The sequence below is a fragment of the Erinaceus europaeus genome, chromosome 1, assembly GCF_950295315.1.
Source record: "Erinaceus europaeus chromosome 1, mEriEur2.1, whole genome shotgun sequence".
Lineage (NCBI taxonomy): Eukaryota > Metazoa > Chordata > Mammalia > Eulipotyphla > Erinaceidae > Erinaceus > Erinaceus europaeus.
In genome coordinates this window covers 115,746,007-115,768,230 of record NC_080162.1, presented here as the reverse complement: position 1 = coordinate 115,768,230, position 22,224 = coordinate 115,746,007, and the positions used below count along the sequence as shown (strand labels likewise).

The 22,224-nt window shown below is 48.8% G+C and overlaps 1 protein-coding gene across 2 annotated transcripts; it reads right to left on the bottom strand.

Annotated features, from left to right (window-relative positions):
* Positions 1-3,154: 3,154 nt before the first annotated feature.
* Positions 3,155-21,035, bottom strand: GGT1 (gamma-glutamyltransferase 1). 2 transcript variants are annotated; one of them, XM_016192830.2, is made up of 14 exons: positions 20,796-21,035; positions 19,110-19,261; positions 18,121-18,285; positions 15,778-15,908; positions 15,605-15,691; positions 10,495-10,687; positions 9,028-9,185; positions 7,695-7,847; positions 7,151-7,287; positions 4,794-4,981; positions 4,166-4,293; positions 3,944-4,056; positions 3,755-3,868; positions 3,155-3,478 (listed from the first exon to the last, which is right to left on the bottom strand). In XM_016192830.2, exons 3-14 carry the CDS (start codon positions 18,279-18,281, stop codon positions 3,332-3,334), a joined length of 1,710 nt encoding a protein of 569 aa, XP_016048316.1. In that variant the 5' UTR covers positions 18,282-18,285; positions 19,110-19,261; positions 20,796-21,035; the 3' UTR covers positions 3,155-3,331. The 2 variants fall into 2 exon arrangements, with proteins under 2 accessions (XP_016048316.1, XP_007533849.1); XM_007533787.3 differs by having other exon boundaries at positions 7,695-7,844; positions 20,796-21,032.
* Between the last annotated feature and the right edge of the window lie 1,189 nt (positions 21,036-22,224).

Below are 22,224 nucleotides of genomic sequence, written 5' to 3'. Positions count from 1 at the left end.
CTCAGAGGCTGGAGCAGCAGAGATGAGGCCTTGTGCTGACACCTGGGGACAGAGAACTGACCAGGAAACTCAGGAGAAGATCTGTACCTCGGTGGCCTAGCGGTGGGGCTGTGAGAGACTCTATGCATAACCGCTGGATTATCTCTGTCACACCCTGCTTTATCTCTTAGTCAGGAGTCAGTGATTAAGCTAAGAAGCCTACTTATAGTTTAAAAACCCTCAGGCTCCCCTAGCCTACAAGGCAGAAAAAGAACAAAAGAGGCTTTTAAGCCACTGAGCTCCAACTCAGGGATTAAAATAATATTGAAGCAACTGTAAATTTCCACAAATGTGAACACTTTAATTACCTTACTTAGACACAAGTCAATCCAGGCAAGAGTGATCACTAATTTGAATAGTGCTGAGAGAGGGACCTCATAACATACTATATAAAATGGTTAAATCAACAAGAAGAAACATTGAAGAAATGAACCAGGACAAGAGTCCAGCTAGAAGCCCTCCAAAGGTTGAAACACAATGAGGTCGATATCCAAACACTAGGTAAGGAAATAATCACAAGAGTGAGTAAAGAGTTTGAAAGAATTGTCATTAGAAATACAGAAACAACAAATGAGACTCCAGAAGAAAACACTAATTATCTCAAGGTTATTAGAGAGCTGAAAGCTGAAATAGTTGAGCTAAAACCACAACTAGCTAAACAAGCTAAAACAGTATCAAACCAGGGTAACAAAATAGATGAACTTCAGAAAACAGTAGAGGGGAGAGAGAATAGAATCAATGAGGGTGAAGACAGAATTAGCAAGATCCAGGACAAATGAGAGACAACTAAAAAAGAAGTAAGAGATCTCAAAAAGAGATTAAGAGATTCTGAAAACAACAACAGAGACCTATGGGATGATTTCAAAAGAAATAATATAAGCACTATTGGCTTACCAGAGGAAGAAAGAGAGGGAGGGGAAGAAAACATCCTTCAGGACATAATAGCTGAGAACTTCTCTAGTTTAGACAACATCAAAGACATAAAGGTTCAAGAAGTAAAGAGGGTCCCAAACAGAATTAACACAGGCTTAAAGACACATCATATTTAGAATGGAAAGGAATAAGGATAAAGAAAGGATCCTGAAGGCTGCAAGAGAAAAACAGTTACCTACAGAGGAAAACCCATAAGATTAGCAGCAGACTTCTCCACACAAACACTACAGACCATCTTTGACAAAGGTGCCCAGACTATTAAATGGGGAAAGCAGAGTCTCTTCAACAAATGGTGTTGGAAACAATGGGTTGAAACATACAGAAAAATGAAACTGAACCACTATATTTCACCAAATACAAAAGTAAATTCCAAATGGATCAAGGACTTGGATGTTAGACCTGAAACTATCAGATACTTAGAGGAAAATATTGGCAGAACTTTTTTCCGCATAAATTTTAAAGACATCTTCAATGAAAGGAATCCAGTTACAAAGAAGACTAAGGTAAGCATAAACCTATGGGACTACATCAAATTAAAAAGCTTCTGCACAGCAAAAGAAACCACTACCCAAACCAAGAGACCCCTCACAGAATGGGAGAAGATCTTTACATGCCATACATCAGACAAGAGGCTAATATCCAAAATAAACAGCGAGCTTGTCAAACTGAACAACAAGAAAACAAATAACCCCACCCAAAAGTGGGGGGATGACATGGACAGAATATTCACCACAGAAGAGATCCAAAAGGCTGAGAAACACATGAAAAAATGCTCCAAGTCTTTGATTGTCAGAGAAATGCAAATAAAGACAGCAATGAGATACCACTTCACTCCTGTGAGAATGTCATACATCAGAAAAGGTAGCAGTAAAAAATGCTGGAGAGGTTGTGGGGTCAAAGGAACTCTCCTACACTGCTGGTGGGAATGTAAATGGGTCCAACCTCTGTGGAGAACAGTCTAGAGAACTCTCAGAAGGCTAGAAATGGACCTAGCCTCTGATCCTGCAATTCCTTTCCTTGGGATATATCCTAAGGAACCAAACACACCCATCCAAAAAGATCTGTGTACACATATGTTCTTGGCAGCACAATTTGTAATAGCTAAAACCTGGAAGCAACCCAGGTGTCCAACAACAGATGAGTGGCTGAGCAAGTTGTGGTATATATACACAATGGAATACTACTCAGCTGTAAAAAATGGTGATGCCACCGTTTTCAGCCGATTTTGGATGGACCTTGAAAAATTCATGTGAAGTGAAGTAAGTCAGAAACAGAAGGATGAATATGGGATAATCTCACTCTCAGGCAGAAGTTGAAAAACAAGATCAGAAGAGAAAACACAAGTAGAACCTGAACTGGAATTGGCGTATTGCACCAAAGTAAAAGACTTTGGGGTGGTGGTGGGGGGTAATACAAGTCCAAAAAAGATGATAAAGGACCTGGGGGGGGTTTATTGTTATATGGAAAACTGGCAAATTTTATGCGTGTAGAAACTATTGTATTTACTGTTGAATGTAAAACATTAATCCCCCAATAAAGAAATTAAAAAAACAAGGACAATAAAAAGGAAATAAGTAAATAAATATTTTTTTAAAAAGTGATTCAGAAAAAGAATAAGGAGGAGGGGGAGGGAGGAGAGAGGAGTAGGAGAAGAAGACTGAGGAGGAGAGGAGTAGGAGGGGGGAAGGTAGTGACACACCAGGTTGAGAGCACACGTTACAATGTGCAAGGACCCAGGTTTGAGCCCCTGGTTCCCACTTGCAGGGGGAAAGCTTTGTTAGTGGTAAAGCAGGGCTGGAAGTGTCTCTCTGTCTCTCCCTCTCTACCTCCCCCCTCTCAACTTCTGGCTGTCTCTATCCAATAAAGATAATTAAAAAATTAAAAAGAGAAGAAGAAGGAAAAGGAGGAGGAGGAAGAAGAGGAGGAAGAAGAGGAGGAAGAAGAAAGAAAAGAAGGAGAAAATGTTGAGGCTAGTGACATGGAAAGTGAAGCAGTGGGTAAACTGGCTTCTCAGACATGAGACACTCACTCTCCAACAGGACATATTCCTTTCTCATTAATAACACATAATATTTAAAAAAAAAACAGGAAATGTTGAGGTTGGCACTCTGAAGCATAAAGGCCACCAAATCCTGCTTCTCTGCCTTTCCCCGATTTCCCTTTCAAACACAGGACACAGAGCCCCAGGGATGTGGGAGACAGGCCTACATGGCCGCCTGGGCCTGGCACTGCTGCCCCATTTATTGCACTGTTTTGCCACTCACAGGAGGAGCACGCCCCCCCCACCCCCCAAATCCCCCTCCTGGCCCCAGTGGGCGTCTTATTCTTGGGTCACTGGTCAGCCTGGCCAGCTGAGTGCTTAGTACCCTGCAGGCTCCCCGCCTTTCCTGGAATCTGAGGCAGCTGCCCAGCCCCCAGACGCAGGGACGATGGCCTGCACCACTGCGATGAAAGTGGACGTGAACTTCGTGTAGTGGTTCCGGGTCCTCAGGCCTTCAATCACAGCCTGGGGATGGGAGAGGCGGAGCAGGGGGGCACCTCAGCCAGAGGCCACCAGAGCCAGGCCTGTGTGGTCACGGGCTGCACAGACCCAGAGGGTCTAGACCTGTCTCTGTGGAGCCTCACTGGGTGTGATGTGAGGATTCAGGATGTCCCAGGAAGGGTCACCTGTCCCAGGCTGAGGACGCCATGCAGCATCCCCTCTGTGATCAAGACCCACCATCAGGGCAACCTCCCATACCCTCTGCCCCCCCAGCCTGGCTCCCTGGCTCCCTGCCCCTACCTGGTCGATGTGCTTCTCTAGTGTGGTCGTGTTGGGCAGAAGCTGGTTGTGCAGTCGGGGCTCCTCCACTGCCCGCTTGATGTCGTAACCGAACCATAGGCTGTTGATGATGGCCTGTGGGTGGGGCTCGGGTCAGTGTGGCCCAGGGCAGGGGGGCAGGGCGCAGGGGGACACGGGGATGACACGCACCAGTGCCGTGGATGTGGTGATCTGTGTGCCTCCGGAAGCTCCCACCACCATGCGGACCCGGCCCTCCCGGTCCACGACAATGGCTGGACACATGGATGACAGCGGCTGCTTCCCTGGCGGGGGACAGAGATGACGTCACCGGTCGGCTTCCTACCCAGGGACACTCCCTTCCCAACCCCCACTGTTCCGGCCTGGCCGGCCCCAGCTTCCCTTCACACACACCTGGACTGATGAAATTGGCGGGTGAGGGGGGTACCCCAAACTGGTTGGTGATGTTGGGGGAGCTGAAGTCATCCATCTCGTTGTTGAACAGGATCCCACTGACTGTGGACAGCACCTTGGAACCAAAACTGCGGTCCATCTGGGTCAGACCTTGGCCCTCCGCCAAAGCCCTGGCTCCTTCCCCATGAGGCTTGACAAGCACACCCCAAGGTGGCGTGTTGGGCATTATGCCAGCCCCCCCTGCTCCATCGCTGATACTGTGGTCTATTTACATAATCATTGTTTGGCCTGACACCCACCCTGCCTGCAGGGTATTGGTTAATTGCACTAGTTAGAACCTTCGCAACAGCTGCTATGGAAGCTTTCTACCTTTGACTCTTTTCTCTGCCCCCTATCCTAGCCATTTCATTTTCCGATTTGCCACTTCTGGCTTCTAAGATATAAAAGGCGTTGTCTCTGATCAATAAAGGCATTGCATTGCGTTCCACTCTGCCACGAGTTCCTGGATCCTCTCTCTCTCTGGTGAAGCTAGCCCGGCAGTGGGTGGGGGCTGGTTTCCCACCAAAGAGCAGTCAAAGTCATCCCCCTGCAAGCTGCCCACTTCCCCCAGGCCCCCAATGGCACCTACTAGAGGTTGATGGTGCTGGTGGCTGACACAGCGCTGCCATCTTCTGAGACCACCGACAGGTGTGCGGTGCCCCCATCGTCAGGCAGGTAGTACTCAGGCTCGTAATAGGAAGCTGGGTATGTGGTGTTATCAGCGATCCGGACCCGGAGCTGGGCGGCGAAGAACTCGGAAGTCATGTTGCGGATCACCTGCCGAGACCCCAGAGCTGGCCTGAGGAGGTGGAGGGGGCAAGGAGGGGGGCACAGGCTGGGGCCAGCTGCTCTCAGGAAGGCCCCCATCGAGGCTTTGCCCCCTGATCCTCACAGCCCCCTCTCACCCCTTGCTCCAGTCTGTCTCCCTGGCTGTTCAGCGACTCTGTCTCTGTGTGTCTATCTGTAGCCCTGTCCCCACCTGCCATAACCAGGAATTCATTTTTATTCAGGGTCTGTGCCTTGTGCTGGGGAGCCAGCAGGTTGGTCCCCACCTTTGTGACAGGGAAGACAAAGGGGAGGGAATGTGCTGGAAAGAACAAGTTCTTTTTAAAATTTTTAAAAAAATTTTATATTTATTTTCCCTTTTGTTGTTGTTGTTGATGTCGTCGTTGTTAGACAGGACAGAGAGAAATGGAGAGAGGAGGGGAAGACAGAGAGGGGGAGAGAAAAACAGACACCTGCAGACCTACTTCACCACTTGTGATGGGACTCCTCTGCAGGTGGGGAGCCGGGTACTTGTGCATTGCGCCACCTGTGCTTAGCCTGCTGCGCTACCACCCGACTCCTGGAAAGAACAAGTTCTAAGACCTGGGAGGTGGCACAGTGGATAAACTGTTGCATTCTCTCTCTCTCTCTCTCTTTTAAATTATCTTTATTTATTGGATAGAGACAGAAATTTAGAGGGGAGGGGAAGATAGAGAGGGAGAGACCTACAGCCCTGCTTCATCACTCATGAAGCTTTCCCCCTGGAGTAGGAGACCAGGGGCTTGAACCCAGGTCCTTGTGCACTGTAATATGTGTGCACTTAATGCACTTAATCAGGTCACCACTGCCTGCCCCCCTCCTCTCTCTACCCAAAAAATAAATAAATTATAGCCTGACTCAAAAAGAAGAAATGTGATATGGGAGGCCAAGTGGTGGCGCACCTGGTTGAGGCACATGTTACAGTGAGCAAGAACCTAGCTTCAAGCTCCCACCTACAGGGGGAAAGCTTTGTGAGTGATGAAGTAGGGCTGCAAGTGTCTCTTCCTCTCTCTCTCTCCCCTTTCCCTCTGCCTCCCTTTGCAGAAACCAAATGGGGGGAGGGTGAGGGTGAGGAGGAGGAGGCAGAAAGGGAGGAAAGCTGTGTGAGGGGAACTGAGAGGGGCCTGAGGGGGAAACTGAAGCTAAGTCTAGGATTCTAGTAGCAGGGGTGAGTGAGGGAGGGCAAATCCTGTCAGGAAAGGACTGGAGAGAGACACAGAGTCAAATTTGCTGCAGGGGCTTGGTGGGGGCACAGAATGGAGGGGCCAGGCTATGACGCACCTGGCTGAGTGCACATGTTGTAATGCTCGAGGACCCAGGTTCAAGCCCCTGGTCCCACCTACAGGGGGAAAGCTTCACAAGTGGTGAAGCAGTACTGTAGGTGTCTCTCTCTATCCCCCACTCTTCTCTCAGTTTCTCTGTCTCTATCCAGTAATAACTAAATTGAAAACTTAAAAAAAAAGCCAGAATGGTAATGTGAGAGGCAGAGAGCAGTTGTAGAGGTGAATTTGCACATGGGTGGGTGAGGGGACGACAAGACCTTGGCCAAGAGGGAGAGTGGGGGGTACATGATGCAGTGATTCCTGTCACCTCCAGGATAAAAGACACCCAGGCACAGGGCACCAGAGGTAACAGGGTGCAAAAGTAGTTACAGAATCGGAGACAAGATAGTGAGAGCGAGCGTGAGGGCTCCTGGCAGCCATGCCCCTCTGGCTGAGAAAGCTCCTGAGAAAGTTCTCAAGTGATCAGGAAAAGGGACACCTGGCTGTGTGGGGAGTGGGGGCAGATCAGCAGTGCCCAGCAGGGTGGGGACCACGGACCAGGGATCAGGAAGCCAAGACCTCTGTCCACCTGGAATGCAGGTCCTCCACCCTGCACCCCTGCTCCTTATCAGGCCCCCCACCCAGGGCTGCATTTCTTACTCCAGCACCAGCCATTTTAGAAACTTCCAGGCCAAGGGGACGGCATCTGCACAGACCCAGGCACCCCCACCACACACACACACACACACACACACACAAACATACATATACACATACACATGTACACATACATACACACACACACACAGACACATGACACAGACTCTGTGACCTCTGTGACTGCCTCCCCACCCAGCTCAGGTCATCAGCTGCCCCTTACCTCAGTCACATTGACAAACTTGGGATCCCCAAGCAGGGTCCTCTTGGCATAGGCAAACCGAAAGGCCTCCACGATGCGGTGGTAGGTCAGGCCCTTCTGCTCTGTGGTCTCCACACTTGCCCGGGAGAAGTTGTACCCTGGCCGGGCAGAGTCATCAGGAGGCTGGTGGCTCAAGAGCCTTTGGGACACTCCATCGGGCTGCCCCCAGCTGCACTCACACCTCTCTTACTTAACCCCAAGGCCACTGTGAGAAGGGGGACATTTAATAACCACCCACCCACAGTAGCCGCTCTGGGGTGCTATGAGGATGAGATACGGAGGAGAGGTCTCGAGCTGAGCTGCCCGTGTCCACCTGCAGGCTGCTTCCCCACACAGTCACAGGGCAGCACTGGGACTTTCTGCCCGCACCCTCCAGCTTCTGCTGCTGGGTGCTGGCCACACAGCCTTCTGGCCACATGCCCCTGAACTCTGCTCAGCACGCCCCCCAAGTGCCCCCACCCTTTTCTGGGTCTTGCAGGGAGGGTGTGCATGGGGAATGGCTCACCTTTGAGGATGTTGAGGATGAGGGCCAGCACCGGCCCACTGAGGGGGGCACTGGGCACGTAGACCTGGTGGTCCCCGAGGCTGATGCTCATGGGATTCTCAATGAGCTCAGCACGGTAGTTGTTCAGGTCCTCAGTGGTTATAATGCCACCTGCTGAGGGACAGCCCCCACTGAAGCGGGACCTGAGGCCAACGCACTGGGAGCACCACACCAGCCCCTCGGCTTCCCCACCCCACTTCCTGTGGCTAGTACCCCTCAACCTGCAGGCCCCAGGATCTGCCAGATCTGCCTTCCCTCCTCTAGGAGGGTTTCCTCTAAGTGGAAATATCTCCTCCTCCTCCTCCTCCCCCCTGCTTCTCCTCCTCCTTCTCCTCCTCCTCCAGTGACTAATGGGGGTGGCTGTGTGGAGAGAGACTCTTAATCTTCCAGGGAACCAGCCCCACACAGCTGAGGTATTTACAGGCTAATATCCGGAGTCAGTGGCAAAGGTCAACACATTCACCACCCTCTCCCAAGACACACAGACAAAAATAACACGCCAAGAAGAACAAACACAGCCGGGCTCCTGGAAACAAAGCTCTCATAGCACTTGCCCTGAAGAAGCTCAACCACAGCCCTCCCCAAACCCTCTGTCATCTCCTCACCTGCCTGTGACCCTCTTGGAGAATTAAAACCTGGAGGGGGGATGGTGGGGGAGTGGGAGCTTAGTGGTTATGCAAAGAGACTCTCATGCCTGAGGCTCCAAAGTCCCAGGTTTAATCCCCAGCACCACCATAAGACAGAGCTGAGCAGTGTTTTGGTAAAAAAAAAAAAAAAAAAAAAATCTGCACAGAAGGGATACAAAAGGCCAACAAGCATATGAAAAATTGCTCCAGGTCACTGATTGCCAGAGATATGCAAATAAAGACAACACCGAGATACCACTTCACCCCTGTGAGAATGTTATACATCAAAAATGACAGCAGTAACAAATGCTGGAGAGGTTGTTGGGACAAAAGAACCATTATGCACTGCTGGTGGGAAGGAACATCAATGGGTCCAATCCCTGTGGAGAGCAGTTTGGAGAACTCTCAGAAGGCCAGAAATGGATTTACCCTATGACCCTGCAATTCTTCTCCAAACACACCCATCCAAAAAGATCTGTGTACACCTATGTTCTTAGCAGCACAATTTGTAATAGCCAAAACCTGGAAGCAACCCAGATGCCCAACAACAGATGAATGGCTAAGAAAGTTGTGGTCTATATACAGAAAGGAATACTACTTAGCTGTTAAGAATAATGAACCCTGCTATATCGCCCCTCAGCCCAGGGTCCCCGGGAATATCAGCTCACCAGATGCCTGGATGTCATTGACAATCTGGGCTGTGAGGCTGCCATTGTAGAAGGCCTGGGCGCCCTCCTGAGCCAGTGTCTGGTACGTGTCCGCTAGCCTTGGCATAGTCACTGTGTCCCCCTCTTGTAGGATCTTCCCATTCTTGCAGAATACCTCACTGGGGGAGGGGGGTAGAGGGGAGGGCTCTGTGAGGCAGGCTCAGCCACTACCCCCAGCCCCCACACATACCTTATCTCCTTACAAAGCACCTGTGAACCTTTCATGGGGGGGTGAGCCTACCACTCAGGATTTACGGACTGGATTTCTTGCACCAGGCTCTGAATAGGAAGGGTTCATGTCTCCTGGGTTGTTTCTTTTTTCTTTTTAAGATTTATGATACATATAGACAGAAGTTGAAAAACAAGATCAGAAGGGAAAACACTAAGCAGAACTTGGACTGGAGTTGGTGTATTGCACCAAAGTAAAAGACTCTGGGGTGGGGTGGGGAGGATTCAGGTCCTGGAACATGATGGCAGAAGAGGACCTAGTGGGGGTTGAATTGTTATGTGGAAATGTTATCCATGTACAAACTATTATATTTTACTGATAACTGTAAACTATTAATCCCCCAATAAAGAAATTTAAAAAATAAAAGATTTATGATACAGGGTGGGAAGGGGAACTAGAATAAGGGTTATGCAAAGAATTCTCTCTTGCCTGAGGCTCCAAAGGCCCATGTTCAATCCCCCACACCACCATCAGCCAGAGCTGAGCAGTGCTCTGATAAAAAATAATAATAATAATAATAACATTTCTGATATACAGAGAGAACCAGAGCAGGGGGTTCAGGTGGTGGCACATCTTGTTAAGTGCACACACTACAGTGCACAAGGACCTGAGTTCAAGCCTCCTTTATGAGGAAAGTTTCATGAGTGGTAAAGCAGTGCTATAGGTATCTCTCTGTCTCTCTCTATCTCCCCCTCCCTTAACAATTTCTCTCTGTCTCTATCCAATAATAAATAGAATTTTTAAAAAATTAAAAGAGAGAGAGAGAGAGAACCAGAGTACCACTCTGGCATGTGTGATGTCAGAGGTCCAACTCAGGACCCAACATGTGCAAGTCCAGTGCTCTATCCATTGCATCTTCTGCCCCTGGGCTGCTCCTCTGTCAGCAAAGTTTCCTGAAAGCACTCACCTGTGTTTTCTTCTTTATTTTGTAAACATATGTATGTGTTTATTTATTACTGTATAGAGACAGAGAGAAATTGAGAGGGGAGGAGAAGATAGAGAGGGAAAGAGACAGAGAGACACCTATAGCCCTGCTTCACCACTGTGAAGCTTTCCCCCTTGCAGGTGGGGACCAAGGGCTTGAACCTGGGTCCTTCCGCATTGTATGTAAGCGCTCAGCCAGGTGCGCCACCACCCGGCCCCTTACCTGTGTTTTCTCACAGTTGTACCCTTGGGCAGGTCAGCCCCCGCAGACGTACCACAGTGCTGGCACCCGCTGGATGACATCCTCTTTGGACTTCAGTGCTGCTGCCAAGCCCTTGCCCACAGGGAAGCCATGGCGGGCCAGCTGGATGCTGGGCTGAAAGAGGCGGGCCCAGGGCAGCCGTCCATGCCGCTGGTGTGCTAGCTCATAGCCACGGATCTCCCCAGGAACCGCCACCGACAGGCCCCCTACAGGGAGCATGGACAGTCAGTTTCTCTGGGCAGGGAGCATCAGGCCCTCTCTTGGCAGGGTCCTGACAAGGGACCTGTGAGGCTTGGGAAGGAAGTGGATTTTCAAGGCCACAGCTGGACTCAGCACCAGTGCAGCTGGGAAGAAGGGGTGGTTCTGCTGCTCCAGGCTTAGATATCTGTCTCCAAAGGGGCCACTGTGTCTCAAGTCCTGTGCTAGGCTCACAGTGGAGGAAGGTGGGTAGAGAGACAGCTCAGGATAGAACACCAGCCTTTCATTCCTGAGGTTTCCAGTTTGATCCCTGGCACAGCATGTACCAGAGTGGTGTTCTGATTTGTCTCTCTCAAGTGAATTTCTCTCTCTCTCATATATATTCTCTGTCATATATATTCAATAAAAATTACAGAAGAGGGAGTCGGGTGGTAGCGCAGCGAGTTAAGCGCACATGGCGCAAAACACAAGGACCGGCCTAAGAATCCTGGTTCAAGCCCCTGGTTCCCCACCTGCAGGGGAGTCACTTCACAGGTGATGAAGCAGGTCTGCAGGTGTCTATCTTTCTCTCTCCTCTCCGTCTTCCCCTCCTCTCTCGATTTCTCTCTGTCCTATCCAACAATGACATCAATGACAACAACAATAAAAAACAACAACAATAAAAAACAACAAGGGCAACAAAAGGGAATAAACAAACAAATAAATATTTTAAAAAATTACAAAAGAAATTGGGTTATTTGCAGCCCAGGAAGTAGTACAGTGGTTAGAGCATTGAAATTAAAAGCATGAGGTCTTGAGTTTGATCTATGGTATTAGATATGTGCCAGAGTGATGCTTTGGTTCTCTCTCTCTAATAAATAAATCTTAAACAAACAAACAAACAAAAAGATGCTTGGGAGTCTGGCGATAGATCAGTGGGTTAAGCTCACGTGGTGCAAAGCACAAGGACTGGCGTAAGGATCCTGGTTCGAGCCCCCTTCTCCCCACCTGCAGGGGAGTTGCTTCACAGGCGGTGAAGGAGGTCTGCAGGTGTCTTTCCTCCTCTCTGTCTTCCCCTCCTCTCTCCATTTCTCTCTGTCCTACCCAACAACTGATAACATCAGTAACAACAACAATAATAACTACAACAATAAAACAACAAGGGCAACAAAGGGGAATAAAAAAACTAATAATAAAAAGATGCTCAAAAGCCCAGCACTTTAGTGGCCCAGGAGGAGGCGCAGTGGACAAAGCATTGGACTCTCAAGCATAAGGTCCTGAGTTCATCATGCACCAGATTGATGTCTGGTTCTCTCTCTCTCTCCTCCCATATTTCTCATTTAAAAAAATAATAAGTCCAGCACTTTATTCACTGTGTTATCTTCTGAGTCTCAATAAAAAATCCTTTAAAATTTATTTATTTATTTATTTATTTATTTTCCCTTTTGCTGCCCTTGTTGCTTTTATTGTTGTGATAGTTATTATTGTTGTCATTTTTTAAAAAGAATTTATTTATTCATGAGAAAGATAGGAGGAGAGAAAGAACCAGACATCACTCTGGTACATGTGCTGCTGGGGATTAAACTCAGGACTCTATGGTTGAGAATTCAATGCTTTATCCACTGTACCACCTCCCGGACCACTGTTGTTGTCACTGATGTCACTGTTGTTGGATAGGACAGAGAGAAATGGAGAGAGGAGGGGAAGACAGAGAGGGGGAGAGAAAGATAGATACCTGCAGACCTGCTTCACAACCTGTGAAGCTACTCCCCTGCAGGTGGAGAGTCAGAGGCTTGAACCAGGATCCTTACGCCGGTCCTTATGCTTCGCGCCACCTGCGCTTAACTCACTGTGCTACTGCCCGACTTCCAAATAAATCCTTTTAAAAATAACTACAGGTGGGTGTGGGGAGGTGGCATACCCAGTAAAGTGCACACATTATTAGGTACAAGGACCCAGATTAGACCCCCCTGGCTCCCTACCTGCAAGGGGGATGCTTCACAAGTGGTGAAGCAGGTCTGTCTATTGGTGTTTCTCTTTCACTCTCCCTTTCTATCTCCCCACTCCCCTCTCAATTTCTCTCTGTCCTATCCAATAAAAATAGAAGGAAGAAAATGGCTTCCAGGAGAAGCGAGTTCATAGTGCTGGCACTGAGCCCCAGCAATAACCCTGGAAACAATAAAATAAAATAAAATAAATAAAATAAAATAAAATAAAATAGACTACGGACAAGTTGGAACCTGTACTGTCTCTGAGTGAGTCTCTTGGGTCCAAAGCCTTTTGTCCCGTAAGACTTAGGCTTCTACCATTTTCTACCTGCTAAAGCCCTGAGAACTGAAGATATATCCTTGGGCTCTGATTCCCCACTAAGCCTTATACTGGCAATGACACAAAAAAGCACAGCCACAGAAGCCCAAGAGATGATACAGTGGATAAAGTGGTGAACTACAAGCAAGAGGTCCTGACATAGAAAGGACAGACAAAGCACCAATCTTCCTCCCAGTCAGTGGAGATGGGCTCTAGCTGGGTCAAGCATGTGGCAAACAAGGGGCCACTATCTGGGTGGATTATGTTGCCAACCCAATAAATAAATCTTAACAAATAAATAGTGACTAGGGCCAGGTGGTAATGCACCTGGTTGAACACACATATTACAATGCACAAGGACACAGGTTTGAGCCTCCAGTCCCCACCTGCAGGGGAAAAGTTTCATGAGTGGTGAAACAGGGCTACAGGTGTCTGTCTGTCTCTCTACCTCTCTATTACCCCCTTTTCTCTTGATTTCTGGCTATCTCTATCCAATAAATAAAGATAATAAAAATATAAAAAAAAGAAAATAAAATATAAAAATAAATGAGGTCTGCAAAAAAAAAAGTGAACCTGGTTTAAAGAAAGTAATAACACACTAAGTAAATAGCCATCAATGCAATGTAAAAGGCAAGTACAAGGGAATAAACAATGCTGATAGCATTACAGCAATACAAGGGGAGACATTCAACAAACAAACAAATAAAAACAAGAGCTGAGTAGTTCGTTGGTTAAAAAAAAATTCCAAGCATCCACAGGATGCTAAGAAGATAAGATTCCAATCATGGGAATCGGGTTAAGTGCACAGCGGGTTAAGTGCATGTAGTGCAAAGTGCAAGGACTGGCGTAAGGATCACGGTTTGAGCCCCCGGCTCCCCACCTGCAGGGGAGTCGCTTCACAGGCGGTGAAGCAGGTCTGCAGGTGTCGATCTTTCTCTCCCCTTCTCTGTCTTCCCCTCCTCTCTCCATTCACTCTGTCCTATTTAACAACGACATCAATAACAACAACAATAATAACTATAACAACAATAAAAAAACAAGGGCAACAAAAGGGAAAATAAATAAATAAATATATATAAAAAAATATTCCAGTCACCTCACACGCCAAATGTTGAGTTTACCCATGTGTATTAAAACTCATATACTCTATGTTGGAAAGGTCTCCAGAGGCAGCTCCCAGAGTCTGGTTCTGGGCACCGGCTTGAGAGGCTGTGCCTAGGGGGCAGGGAAATGGTTTAGTGGTGTGCAAAAGATTCTCATGCTGAGGCTCTGGAATTCCAAGTTCAAACCCTGGCACTGGCATAAGCCAGAATTGAGCAGTGCTCTAGCAGAAGAAAAATATAGGACATGGGTAGATAGCATAATGGTTCTGCAAAGAGGCTCCAAGGTCCCAGGTTCAATTTCCCAGTACCACCATAAGCCAGAGCTGAGCAGTGCTCTGGTAAAAAAAATAATAATAATAAAAAATAAAATAAAAAAAAGAAAAAGAAAGAAAGAAAGGAAAGAAGGAAGAAAATTACAGAGACCCAGTGAAATAGCTCACCTGGATAGTGTGCTGTTTGCCATGTGCACCACCAGGATCTGAGCCTGGCCCACTGTACTAAAGGAAGGCAAGTGCTGTGATCTAGTTCTCTGACACTCTCCCTCTCCCTCTGCCTCCTGTCTTTAGCCAAAAAAAAAAAAAGAAGAAGAAGAAGAAGAAGAAGAAGAAGAAGAAGAAAGACAGAAATAAAAAAAATAGAGAAATGGAATTGGAGTATTACACCAAAGTAAAAGACTCTGGGGTGGGTGGGTAGGTGGGGAGAATACAGGTCCATGAAAGATGATGAATGACATAGTGGGGGTTGTATTGTTAAATGGGAATCTGGGGAATGTTATGCATGTACAAACTATTGTATTTACTGTTGAATGTAAAACATTAATTCCCCAATAAAGAAATAAATTTAAAAAAAATAGAGAGAGAAAGGGAGGGTAGCATAATACAGATTCTCATGCTGAAGGGTCCAAAGTCCCAGGTTTAATTCCCTGAACCACCATAAGCCAGAACTGAGCAGTTTTGTGGTAAAAAAAAAAAAAAAAATTTAATGGAGAGAGGAAGGGAAGATAGAGGGGGAAAGATAGACACCTGCAGACCTGCTTCACCATCTGTGAAGCGACCCTTCCCCCCCCCCCCGCAAGTGGGGCTAGGGACTCAAACCCAGATCCCTGAGCAGTCCTTGCGCTTTATACTATGTGTGCTTAACCTGGTGTGCCACCGTCCAGCCCCCCTCTCTTTCTCTTTATCCCCTTCCCCTCTCAATTTCTCTCTATCTCTATCCAATAAAATGGAAAATGGTCTCCAGGAGCAGTAGATCTGTAGTACAGGCAGGCACCAAGCCCCAGTGATAACCATGGAGGGAGAGAGAGAGAGAGAGAGAAAGAGAGAGACAGGAGCCAAGTAGCGTGCTGGCCCCAGTGCAATCCTCTTCCAGTGCTCCAAGCTGTTGCAATAACAACTATTTTCTCCACATCTTTACTGTCACACACTGTCCCATGGGGGTGGGTGCAAAGGGGACAGGGAAGGGTGTCAGGGACCCCCAGGCTGTACCAGCCCTGAACACAGGCACCTGTGTCCAGGCTTCCCCTGCCCAGCACCTCACCTTCCTGTGCCAGGTCTGAGCTGTTGAACATGTTTTGGGTGGCCAGCCTTGGGGCCACCTCTCGAGCATTGATGACCTCTGCTTTTCCTGTGAGGAGAGGCAGGTGAGCAGGTCGGGCGAACACCGCCCCCCTCCCAACACCTATCCCCCGCCCAGTGTCCACTCTCACTCACGTGTGGTGCTATTGTAGATGGTGAAGAACAGGCCACCCCCGATGCCCATGCTGTGGGCATTCAAGAGTCCTACGCACAGCAGGGCCGCTATGGCCGCATCCACCGCCGAGCCGCCCTCCTGGAGCACATCCCTGCACGGCCACGAGGGGACCAGTTGTGAGGAAGTGAGTTTACCCAGAGGCTTTTCTCTCATTTTAAAAGTTCTCCATTTTTTCAGGCGGCCAGACAGAGGCTTCTCAGATACTGGGAAACTCCCTCTTGCTGAGCACCCAAGGCCAACTGGCTCTTCAGATGTTAAGAGACTACCTCCTGCTGAATGCCCCAAGGTCAACTGTTTACAAAGAGTGAGATTACAGAACTCACAAAAAATGCCCCTTTGCCCCTCTGCCCCTCAGGATAAGAGTGACCATCCTGTTCCTGACCATTATAAGAAGACATGAGTTTGAAGATTCTCTGTCTCTCTCTTCCAGGTGATGGGGCCGCTTTTGGCACTCCGGCTTGGGGGGTACCCCTCAGCTCTCCTGAGGTCCCAGTTCCTGTGTCTTTACATGTGTAAGTTGTTATAATGGCTATTCTATGTACTTGTGTGAATAAATACTTCATCTTCTTCTATTTCCTGTGTCAGCCTTAGTTTGTTTCAATTTGTAATGGGTACAGTCAGAAGTAAAACTTAACAGAGTGAGGTGGGGAGCATTCATGCCAGCCCCCCACCCCACATCAGACAGCAGCTTAAAGAAGTGGGCACCCTCAGAACTGAGAACACACACACACACACACACACACACACACACACACACACACACACACACACACGGGAGGAGCCCAGCACTGTGTCCTCTTGCCCTGTGACTAGAGAAAGCTGAGGACATGGGGAGATACATAATCGTTATGCAAAGAAACTCTCATATCTGAGGCTCCAAAGTCTCAGGTTCAATCCCCCACACCACCATCAGTCACAGCTGAGTAGTACTTTAGTGTCTCTTTCTGTGTCTCTGTGTTTCTCATTAAAAATAAATAGTGGCACAAAGCCCAAGGACCGGCATAAGGATCCTTGTTCGAGCCCCCGGATCCCCACCTGCAGGGGATTGGCTTCACAGATAGTAACGCAGCTCTGCAGGTGTCTTTCTTTCTTTCTTTCCCCCCTCTCTGTCTTCCCCATCTCTTTCCATTTCTCTCTGTCCTATCTAACAATGACAACATCAATAACAACAACATTAATAACTACTACAACAATAAAAAAACAACAAGGGCAACAAAAAGGGAAATAAATAAATACATAAAAATTAAAAAATAAATAAAAATAAATAATAAGGGCTGGGGAGACAGCATAATGGTTCTCCAAGACTCCTCTGACTGAGGCTCTGAGATCCCAGGCTTAATCGTTAGCACCACCATCAGCCTGAGCTGAGCAGTGCTCTGGTCTTTCTCCCTTTGCTTTTCTCTGTATCTTCACTAAAAATAAATAATGGGGCCAGGTGGTGGTGCATCTGGTTGAATTCACATATTACAATGTGCAAGGACCCAGGTTTGAGCCCCTGGTCCCCACCTGCAGAGGGAAAACTTTGTGAGTGGTGAAGCAAGGCTTCAGGTGTCTCTCTTGTCTCTCTCCCTGTCACCCTCTTCTCTCTCAATTTCTGGCTGTCTTTACACAATTAATAAGTAATGGTAATAAAAGTTAAAAGAAAGTAAATAATAAGGGCTGGGGAGACAGCATAATGGTTTTGCAGAGATGTTCATGCCTGAGGCTCCAAGGCCCCAGGTTCAACCCCCAGCACCACCAGCAGCCAGAGTTGAGCAGTGCTCTAGTTTCTCTCTGTGTGTATGTCTCTCTGTATCATTAAAAATAAATAATAAGGGCTGGGGAGACAGAATAATGAATCTGCAAAAGACTCTCCTTTCCGAGGCTCTGAGTTATCAGGTTCAATTCCCAGCACCACCATCATCCAGAGCTGAGCAGTACTCTTATAAATGAATTAAATAAATAAATCTATTTAGATTGAAAAGTGGGTCAGTGGGTGGGGGATATAGCATAATGTTTATGCAGAGACTTTCATGCCTGAGGCTCTCAAGTCCCAGGTTCAGTCCCCCACACTGCCATAGCCAGAGCTGAGCAGTGCTCTGGTAAAAAAAAAAAAAAAAAAGAAAAAAGAAAAGAAAAGAAAAAAGAAAAAGAAAAAAAAGGGGGTCAGCTATTGTACCAAATAAAGGACTTGGGGTGGGGGTGTTCTAAAACAAATAATAATAACAACAACAACAACAATAATAAAAGCTGAGGATACCCTGTGTCCCACTGGGGAAAGAGGTGCAGGGGTCTAGGCCAGGTTCACCCAAGGCTCCACTCACCTCCCGATCTCTGAGCACTGCTTGGCATCTGCGGCCACCGCTGCTCTGGGGTACACGTGGCTGGGTGGCTTGGAGGAGGGCAGCCAGATGCAAAGTCCAACGATGAGGAGCAAGACCAAGGCCACGGCCAGCAGGGCCAGCAGTGTGTGCCGCTTCTTCATGGCTCTGCAGGCAAGAGAGTTCTGCTGGTCTGGCCCTAGGCCCTTCCTGACCCCACCTCAGAGGGCACATCCTACAGTCTATCCTAGGTCTCCTTTGAGCCAGCTAGAACCGGGGTTACCCAGCCTTCCATCCCTTTACATCAGCTACTCCCTCTGCCAGGCAGTTCTGGGCACACCTGTGACCTCCCAACCTTCACCCCAGTTAAGGACTCTGTCTCCAGCAGGGAGATCATCTCCTGGGAGCCCCCAAATTCCGGAGGTCTGTTTGTCACCGCCTAGTGGTCAAGCACTAGAAAGAGGCTAGCGCAGGAGGTGGCACAGTGGACTGGCCATTGGACTTGCAGGCATTAGGTGCCCTGTTTGATCTTCTGTGTTGTGTGTGCCAGCTTGAAGCTCCGGTTTTCTCTTTCTGTTTTTCTCATACATAAATGTTAAAAAGAAAAGAACAAGGGGTGGGGTAGATAGTGTAGTAGTTATGCAATGGGACTCTCATGCCTGAGGCTCCAAAGCCAATCCCATACCACCATAAGCCAAAGCTGAGGAGGGCTCTGGAGAGTCTCTCTCTCTCTCTCTCTCTTTCTCAATAAATAAATAAATAAATAAAGGGCTGGAGGGGGGGGGGACAACACAGTGGTTCTGCAAAAGACTCCCCACCCTGCCTGAGGTTTCAAGGTCCCAGCACTACCATCAGCCAGAGCTGAACAGTGCACTGGTAAAAAGAGAGAAAGAGAGAGAGAGAGGGAGGGAGGATGGGGTTCAGCTCCCATTGTGTCCTCCAAGAGGCACCCACAGCTTCCACCTGAAGTCCTCAGATCCCGAGGGGCTTACCTTCAGGCAGTGGCTGAGAGCCTGGAGCCTTGCCTGGGGAGACAGCAGGGATGGCTTGGACTCCTGCTGAGACAGCTGAAATCTCCGTTACACTCTGCTAGAGCCTGTGGCTCCCAAGACTCCTCACATATGCACACAGCCTCCCCGTTCGCCTGAGAACCAAGAGGGTTACTTGAAGCCGGCCTACCCAGTTCATCACCCTAGTACTCTCAGACAGTTCCATGGGGTTTCTCTGCCTCTACTTGAACTCTGGGCTGGGGGATGGCTTAACGGTTATGCGGAAGAGACTCTCATGCCTGAGGCTCCAAAGTCAATCCTCCACAGCACCATCAGCCAGAGCTGAGCATTGCTCTGGTAAAAACATAATAACAAGGGAGTCAGGCGGTAGCGCAGCGGGTTAAGCGCACGTAGCGCAAAGCTCAAGGACCAGCATAAGGACCCCAGTTTGAGCCCCTGGCTCCCCACCTGCAGGGGAGTCGCTTCACAGGTGGTGAAGCAGGTCTGTAGGTGTCTATCTTTCTCTCTTCTTTCTCTGTCTTCCCCTCCTCTCTCGATTTCTCTCTGTCCTATCCAACAACAACATCAATAACAACAATAATAACTACAACAATAAAACAACAAGGGCAATAAAAGGGAATAAATAAATAAATATTTTAAAAAACATAATAACAAAATAAAAAATTTTAAAAAGAGTGTCCTGAACTGGAATTAGCATATTGCACCAAATAAAAGACTCTGGGGTGGGTGGGTAGGGAGAATACAGATCCAAGAAGGGTGACAGAGGACCTAGTGGGGGTTGTATTGTTATATGGAAAACTGGGAAATGTTATGCATGTACAAACTATTGTATTTACTGTTGAATGTAAAACATTAATTCTCCAATAAAGAAATTTTTTTAAAAAGAGTGTCCTATGTCCCCAGTAGGACCTCCCACAAAGGGATTCCAGGTGTGTGGGAGGTCTCCCTCCGTCCCACTAACTCTTCTGGTCTCTGAAAGGCAGCTAGAGGGCTCACTTCAAAGTATCAAGCAGGTCCTGCCTCTGGGGACAGTCCATGCCCGCTGTTCTCTGCCCTCTACCTTCTGTCAGGCCTCAACCCCTGAGGAATACCCTGAGTTTGGGCAAGGGGAATAAGTCAGAGTGAAGGGCTCCTAACGGAACCCTCAGATAGTCCAAGACCCCCCCCCCATCTATGTTAGCAGCAGTGTGGGGGTGCAGGGACCAAGAACCCCTCCACAGAACAGGTGAAGCCCATTCACCAAGGAGACCCCCCTCAGGCTGTCTGCTGAGTTGGGTTAGGTCAGGTCAGGCGGGACACAGAGACCTGAGACTTCCCTCACCCTCCCTGCCCTGTCTGCAGGCAGACAAGTCTTCTGAACTCCAGACACCTCTGTGCCCATCAAAATCTGTGTGGGGTGTGTGGAGTGGACACATCACTCCCTCCCCCCCACACACACAGCCCACCCCCCTCTGGCAGACATCCCTGGTCCAGCCCAGCGGAAGACACCCCGCAGGGCGACTGGGCTTCTGTTTCCCAGCCCCACCTCAGATTTTCTCAAAGACTCATCCCAACAGTGTCCAAGCCCAGAGGACTGGTTCTCACCCAAATCAACCTCATGAGGAGAAGCTGAGGTAAGAGTGTCACTGGACCTCAGCCCTAGTGACCCTTCTCCCCCGAGGGTCTTACCTGAAGCCCAGGGGCAGTGAAGACCTAGGAGAGTCAGTGCTTCTCAGAGGACAGCTCCAGCTCAGGGCTGGGGGCAGCCGGGAGGGAGGAAGAGACCGATTTGTCTGCCTGGGAAAGTTGACCAGGGCACCCTGCAGCCCTCCTCCCTCCAAAGCCAGAGCCACGCCTTCAGGTCCTTGCGGAGCTCCCTGGGGGCCTTTGAACTAAGCCTGAGGATCAAGGGTGAGCACCTCTGAGGAAGGGTGGAGGCTGAGGAACTACAGTGCTCACTCACCAAGTCCCAGAAAGGGCAAGAGGCTGGCAGCAGGGCATCCAGTATATGCGGACAGGTGCGGAAGATCCCTGTCACAGAAGCAAGAGGCTCAGACACTACTCAACATGTCCTCAGGTGACTAAAGTTCACAGAGCCCTGGGAGGGCCCTGGACAGGTGGTGAGAAGTGCTGGAAGCCTTCCCCTTTCTTGAACTCATTTCCCTCTCAAAGGTGAATGTCCTCCATGCCAGATCCTCTGCAGGCTCACCCTATTTTCTTTAGAGATTCTGGGCTATGGGTCCAGACACCATGTCCTGGGGCCAGGACCTGAGCAGCCTCTCCGGAAACACAGACCTGTCCCACCACCTGTCAGGAATACTAGCACCTCAGGGGCTAGGTGGTGGCCCACCTGGTTAAGCACACACATTATAGTGCATAGGGGCCTAGGTTCAAGCCCCCTGGTCCCCACCTGCAGGGTGAAAGCTTCAGAAATGGTGCAGCAGGTCTGCAGGTCTCTCTCTGTCTCTTTTCCTCTCTCTCTGTTTCTATCCAATAAGCAAATAAATAAATAAATAATTTAAAGGAATATTAGTACTCTAGGCCCAACTCAAGCAGCCCAGACAGTATCAGAACTGGTCCTGGATCCAACCTCCTACCAGCCCCACGTGGCTAGAGTGGCCCCTGACCAGTCCCCCAAAAGGAGGGAGAAACTGTAGGCCTGGTTCATTGGACCCTACTTGCCTTCCTTTCTTATTTGGTCTTCATCTATCAAGGGTGAGAGCCCGCCATTTCCAGAGTCTTGGCTCCCACAGCCAGCCATCTCACTGGCCTGCTGGATGGGTAGTCTGCCGAACTCCACCTGGACCACCTAGTCCACACCCACTTTGTAGGTGAGTATAAACACTGCTGCCCACCTGGGGTCCTATAGTCTTACCCTGAGTAGATTCAAATGCACTTCTATGGAGATCCTCAAGGTACCCACAATGGGGGTGCCCAGGAAGGAGTGCTTTCCCAGGACATTGTCCCCACCCTCCTGATGACACGGGTGACTGGGAAGACAAGGCAGAGAGTCAAAGGCTGAGGCCCTGGGATCTGTCCTCAACAGCTGGACAACAGCCAGCAACAAATCAGGGGATTTGGCCCTGCCTGAGTGACTGCATTGCAAAGCAGCCAGCTG